Here is a 7,445-nt window from a genome sequence, read left to right on the forward strand (position 1 = left end):
GACCAAGTCACCCTTTACTCTTTTATTTTCTATGATGAACAAATTTATGGCCTCTGATCTCTCATTGTAACTTAGCTATCTTAATAAAGCCACACCCACTTTTATCCTCCTCTTGACCTTCCCACTTTGTGCTTCTTCAGGTGCAGTGACTAAAGAGATGCAATCTAGTTTCGGCTTAATAGAATGATGGAAATGATTTGCTGAACATTTCCTTATCCATGTACTTCAATGAGACTTTAATCATTCCCAGGAGACAGTCTGTCTCATTCATCATTCTTTCAAAGTGTAGCCCTAGTGACAGATTTGGTACCATGTTAAATCGTAAACCTATATCTTGTATGTGCCTAACTGCCTCTTGTGTGTGCCTAATTGTATCTTGTGTGTGCCCAACTGCATCTTGTGTGTGCCTAACTGCCTCTTGTGTGTGCCTAATTGTATCTTGTGTGTGCCTAACTGCCTCTTGTGTGTGCCTAATTGTATCTTGTGTGTGCCTAATTGTATCTTGTGTGTGCCTAGATAAAGCAGGCAGCTCTGTCAACTGCCACATTCCCATGACCACCACCCGTTTTCTTCTACGTTTTCTTCTACAACACATACCTTCTTGAGGTGGCCCTGTGCAGTGCCTAGGAAGACGACAGTGTAGACTTCCGTGGAGGTGGCAGCTACAGCAGAGAGACGGGTGGGGAATGTGAGGATTGCTAAACCTTCTACGGGTTGTTCACCGCCCAAAGGGGTGTTCACGTCCATGCCACAGAAATCCTCATTCAGGTCATTTATCCTCTGCGGGGAATACCAAGAAATCATTAGTCATCTCGAATAATTAAGTGAATATAAGTGGCTGACTCAATACATAAAGGAAAAGACATAAACTTACACGAGATGAGATATACTAAAATCATTGCCTTAAAAATAGGTTCATGAGTCTTAGAATCAATGTAAAAATAATGTTGAAATCTCTCTGGGTTGAGAAAGAGAAAGATTCTGTTTTTTATCAGCATTAATGTCAGATATGAAAGTGAGAATGTGAAAAGGTGTAAGTGCAATTCCCTGCCGACAAAGCTTTTTTTTTTATCATAAGGGCATTGGAAACAGTCTCAGGTAAAAGAAAGTGTGACAATATATCAACATTTTTCCTTCATATTTGGATATGGAATTCCATTCTATATTGCTAATGTTCCCTCAAAATGAAAATAATACTATGGTATCTTTCAACAATTTTTTTTCCAACATGAAGATGCCTCAAAGTTTCCATATCCAGCATAGACTTTCACAGGAAAAAAAAAAAAAATCTCATAATGGAAATAATGACTTAGTTTTTCGTGTGAAAAAAGGCAGAAAATAATTCTCGAAAACTGGTTTAAGAAGAGATCCAACTAACTCAAGGAAGAGGCAAAAAGAAGTATTTTTAAAAGCATTACTAAAGGAATATTCAAGCAATAGAATGTTAATACAATATTTTCAAGACAAAACCATGAAAATGAGTAGGAAATATGAAAATAAACTAAGATAGGTGAGAAATGAGGTCCAGATGTATAGAAAAAAAAGATCATAAAGGAAAAAAGATTTTAGGGAAGACACAAAGGTGAAAATAATTTTATTTTTAATAAGACATCCCAAAACTAAAACCATACATATATATATATATATATATATATATATATATATATATATATATATATATATATATATATATCTATTCGACTTTAATACACAGACACAAAATATATAACTACAAATGAATGAAAATTTTCGACAAATGGATGTAGAGTCATTCTTATTACAAACGACAATAATAATTGCTGCCATAATTAGAAATAAAAATCATGATGGATGGCATTCATAAATTCTTAAAAGAAATGTGAAGTATGGCGGAAAATACCTGGATACCCAATTTTAATTCGATTTTGCAGAAAAATTGTAAAGCACTTGAATTAATGGTTATCTATCGCTTTACACCATGAAAAATGTCTAAAAAAAAAAAAATTAAAACTATTTATTAGTTCATCTCAAAGCTGTATTCACCTCTCACATTTCTCACAGTTACTTTAGCCATAAAACATAAAAGTTACAGCAGGGCTTTGAATTCTTTGGAGGCTCCTGTAATGAAAAATGACAAAAGGAGAGATGAGTAAATGGAAAATACGAGTAAATTTGATATCTACCGAAGGGCAAATAATAGCCATGGACTGAAGGCAAAGGATTTCTCACATATATATATATATATATATATATATATATATATATATATATATATATATATATATATATATATATATATATATATATTCCTATGAATTCACGGGAAAATGAAACGAGAAAAGTTCCCAAGTGCACTTTCGTGTAATAATCACATCCAATATATATATATATATATATATATATATATATATATATATATATATATATTAAAATGTGTTGCTTACAAGTGCTCTTACTGCAATGTAAAAAAAAATATATTAATTCCAAGCTAAACGTTTTCCCATTACTGTGAGTACATTATAGTCGTATATACTTGCGTCCATGAAGACTTTTTAAAGACTTTGAACTTCTGAATGTTTTGTGCCAAATCATCTCTTTCTTTTCCTCTGTCAAATAAATTTAAGTCAATTTAAGCAACTCTCTCTCTCTCTCTCGTGGGATTTACTTCTCAATCCGGGGATCATCTTAACAGCTCAATGCTCTTAAGAGTCTTCTTCAAAGAAGAATTGAAGTTAACTACAAAAGCAAAATAGGATAACATAACTCACGTCTGCTTCCCCTTGGCTAACCCCCGGTATTACATTTTCCGCTCAAAATTACATTTCTACATATCTAGTATTCCTAAACTAGATTCAAATACTGACCTGAGTGGTTTAGTTCTCAAGATTTGACAAAGCTGTTGGCTATATAATCTCCACGAAAACCTTCTACAACTTTGGGTATAATGATGGTCATACTTACATGACAATTGAAAGGTGTATTACCGTTAGCTTTGATGACGTCAGCAGCTCATGCTCAAATACATGACTGAATGAAGTTAATAAGTATTTCTCACTAAATTACTTTTCTACTTACATTCTCTACCAGACTCAAAGTAATATTGAATGTTTTCCTTTGTACATTCTTTAAAGTAATCGTTCTATCAATTCAATAAAAAAAAAAACTGATTCGTGTCCGTTGTAAATACGATAACTCACATTCATATGTTTTCAAGCCTAACCATTACTTATTCCAACGTAGTGTAATATCAATTTATTGTAATCATAATTTCCTTTGAATCCCGGGTTAACTAATAATTCAAATGTAACTATAATAATTTTCCATTACTATTTTTCGTTTTCATTTGGAATCTGATATGACTCGTTTGTTTGTGGTTCACGAAAAGGGAAAATATTTAGCCCACGTTCAAAATATTGATATATTTGATAACCCTGTAGTCCCTCGGGTAAACATGGTATATCTATTGGTTTAAAAATATTCAACGTCAAACAATTTCCCGCGTCTCAGATCTTTATCAAAATGTAAAACGAAATTTATTTACTTCTTTTTTAAGGCTATATAGTACGAGTCTCATGGTGATATAAGACGATACACAGAGAAATAGTGGAAAAAGAGAGTAATCAAACTAATCGAAGAGAAAATGGAGACTGGGATGCCACATTGAACAATATATAGACTTGGTCTCAATAGTGATTCTATTCCATAAGGTAATGGAAAGGAAAATAGCAAAAAATTGACTTCCTGTATAACAGAAACTATTGAAGCGTAAGACAATATGATTTTGGCTGAAGAAAATCGTGTGTGTATCGAACCTTCCATTTTCTAAAAGTCAGCCAAGCCTGAGACAAGAAGGGAAGGCTTGGGGGGGGGGGGAGGTGTATTACCTATACTTTCACTACAGGAAAGCATTTGACACTGACACAAACATGGCCAATAAAGAAACTCCAACGGCAAAGAATAAACTTAAGATTTCCTTAATGGACTTAATGTTTATCCTAATATAAATATAAAATACCCCTCTATGCTTCTGGGATAATTCCTCCTCTTTATCCAGATAAATTAGTTATCAGATGGGTTAAATTCCCCCTGGATGTGTTTGCAGATGATGCTCAAATTATGAGGGAGGTAAATGGCGAAGTGGAATGCATCTAATTAACATATGGACCTAGTTTGACAAACTACACAAATGGTCCGTTAGACAATGATGAAATTCAACCCCAAGCCAGAGAGAGAGAGAGAGAGAGAGAGAGAGAGAGAGAGAGAGAGAGAGAGAGAGAGAGGGGGGGGAAAGAAATTTGAAATTGTCCTCAACTCGGTGCCAAACTCCCACACCAGGAGAGGCCATAGCCGTCAAAACAAAACAAACAAAAATACAGACGAAAACTGTCTGCATGTAAACAAACAAACAAACACTGTCTGTAAACAACAGTGAAGCTAGTCAAGTCTAAGGATAATGAACTACTCAGCGACTTATTCACGTCCTTGCACAAAGAACTAACAGAGGAGGTTCAAAGGAGGTCAACCAAAGGTCAATGAAGAAAGCGGGTCTATCATCAAGAGGGGAAAAGAAGAGTTAGGGGTGATTTGATCACAGCCTTGTTAAAGCCAGTTTTTTTTTTATGGCGTAAGGAGCGAACACTTCTTCCTAAAATGGCGGGAAGATCAACTTAAAAAAAAAAAAAAAACCATAATTCGAAATTAAGCAGAAGACATGTTTAAATATAGATATACTGAAGACATGTTTAAATAAAGATATACTGAATGTTTTATTTGTATTTACACTCAAAAAACAGCATTCAGAGTGGGTTACGAGGCTAATATAAACTCTCTCTCTTGGAGTTTATTTAATTCTTTGCACCCGACACTGACACCCGCTATCTCTGGGGCTCTTCTGGTCTCGATTTTCCTCCCCAAATAACGCCACAAGGCATAGCCTGACGACCACAGCTTCTGCCGCGGGGAGGGTGTCGCCTGGCAACAACAGCTGCTGCTGTACGACTACGGTCCCGGCTATTTTACGGGGTGACGACCCAGGAACGACTCCAGCTTTACGAGGTAGTACTAAAAAGCCAGATTAAAAAAAAAGAGAGAGGACGACTACGTCGTATGTAAAATGGAGGCTGAAATAAAAACGCAACAATTACTACCAGGTATCCCAAATATTGCTGCCCCTTACGAACCTTCTCGACTTTCCTCCCCGTCATTTTTAAATGGCCAGGCAAGAGCCGGGATAGCAACAGGCTTCCCTCATCACAAATTTTTTTTTGAGGGGGAGAGTGAGAGACGAATTTTTCTTTTTATCCTCGCGTCCGCCAGCTTTAGATAGTTAAGGGCAAAGATGGAGGGAATGTGTGGGGATTTGGGAACGAACGGGCGAGGTTCTTTTTGAAATTTCCATCACTTTAATTAAGGATCGTGTTTGCCCATTCTGAATAAAATAAATAAATAAATATATATCACGTAATCACAGTGGAAATAAAAGTTTAACTTACATTCTCGACAGTATCAACTCTAAAAAGGCAATAATACTCTGGAAGCAAGATTGGAAAAGTGTACCCCCTTCTGTAATGCAGGCGCCATTACATTGTATGATATATACACAACAATTCCAAATAACACGAAATAAAATTATTTACACAAAATATGTTTCGTCCAAAGGGCATCACAACCAGATATACAGGTGTGTGTGTATGTATATATGTATGAGCGTGTGTGTGTGTGTGTGTGTGTGTGTGTGTGTGTGCGTGTGTCTGTGTGTACGTCATATACGCCGCCCTCCCCATATATCACAAATAATGGCATGGTACATATACATATACACGAACTTATAACTTATAACCTACATCCCTTAAAGTACACACAAGCACAAGCACGCACAAGCAAGGTACATCCGCTGCACAAAACCATACACACACACACACACACACACACACGCACGCTCGCTCGGCTCGTGGGTCCTCTATCGACCCGCGCAGTTGCCACGTCACCCGCACCACCACCTTAATGAAATTCTTAAAATACGTTATTTTCCCGATACTTTCATCCGTACACGACCCTGGGCAACGTCGGAGGCGAAGGTTAATCTACGAGTAGATAAGTAGAGGCGCGCGACGGCCACGTCTACATCTACGGTAAGGTACGTGAAAAACACTGGCGACCAAGAGGAGGAGGAGGGAGGAGGGAATGGCTACTGGCGGGGTGGGGGGAGGGAGGGAGGGGGGTAGCGCTTAGACACCCGTGTGCATTCTGGCTTATTGGCTTACACGGGCGACACCGTGTGCGCGGTGTATGCTCCAGGCAGACAGGGACAAGCGGGCGGGACACGGGATTCGAGTGAGGAGTGTGTAAATCGCGGGGGGGGGGGGGGAAATACGATATAACAGGGGGGGGGATAAAATGGCGTGTGGTGTGGAGGGGGGAGGGGAGGGGGTGTCTGTCTCTGACGCGATGGTCAAAAGCCACTTCGCTTCCATGGCGTCCATGCCGATTCTACCAGCCTGGTCGTGTGTGCGGCATGCTGATTCTACCAGCCTGGTCGTGTGTGCGGCATGCTGATTCTACCAGCCTGGTCGTGCCTTCTCGCCGATTCTACCAGCCTGGTCGTGTCTTCTCGCCGATTCCACCAGCCTGGTCGTGTCTTCTCGCCGATTCTACCAGCCTGGTCGTGTCTTCTCGCTGATTCCACCAGCCTGGTCGTGTCTTCTCGCCGATTCTACCAGCCAGGTCGTGCCTTCTCGCCGATTCCACCAGCCTGGTCGTGTCTTCTCGCCGATTCTACCAGCCTGGTCGTGTCTTGCTGATTCCACCAGCCTGGTCGTGTCTTCTCGCCGATTCTACCAGCCTGGTCGTATTTTCTCGCCGATTCTACCAATCTGGTCGTGTCTTCTCGCCGATTCCACCAGCCTGATCGTGTCTTCTCGCCGATTGCACCAGCCTGGTCGTGTCTTCTCGCCGATTCTACCAGCCTGGTCGTGTCTTCTCGCCGATTCTACCAGTCTGGTCGTATTTTCTCGCCGATTCTACCAATCTGGTCGTGTCTTCTCGCCGATTCTACCCGCCTGGTCGTGTCTTCTCGCCGATTCCACCAGCCTGGTCGTATCTTCTCGCCGATTCCACCAGCCTGGTCGTATTTTCTCGCCGATTCTACCAATCTGGTCGTGTCTTCTCGCCGATTCTACCCGCCTGGTCGTGTCTTCTCGCCGATTCCACCAGCCTGGTCGTATCTTCTCGCCGATTCCACCAGCCTGGTCGTATTTTCTCGCCGATTCCACCAGCCTGGTCGTATCTTCTCGCCGATTCCACCAGCCTGGTCGTGTCTTCTCGCCGATTCCACCAGCCTGGTCGTATCTTCTCGCCGATTCCACCAGCCTGGTCGTATTTTCTCGCCGATTCCATCAGCCAGGTCGTGTCTTCTCGCCGATTCTACCAGCCTGATCGTGTCTTCTCGCCGATTGCACCAGCCTGGT

General features: G+C 40.3%; 1 protein-coding gene across 1 annotated transcript in view; it reads right to left on the reverse strand.

The window, feature by feature from the left end:
- PlexA (plexin A) overlaps window positions 1-7,445 on the reverse strand; it is a gene marked incomplete at its 5' end in the record, with an annotated part of 62,469 nt that overhangs the window by 37,443 nt on the left and 17,581 nt on the right. Inside the window, 1 exon segment of the mRNA XM_071662241.1 lies at window positions 598-780. Within this exon segment, the coding sequence (XP_071518342.1) occupies window positions 598-780 (183 nt within the window).

The sequence above is a fragment of the Panulirus ornatus genome, chromosome 5, assembly GCF_036320965.1.
Source record: "Panulirus ornatus isolate Po-2019 chromosome 5, ASM3632096v1, whole genome shotgun sequence".
In the NCBI taxonomy this organism is placed as follows: Eukaryota; Metazoa; Arthropoda; class Malacostraca; order Decapoda; family Palinuridae; genus Panulirus; species Panulirus ornatus.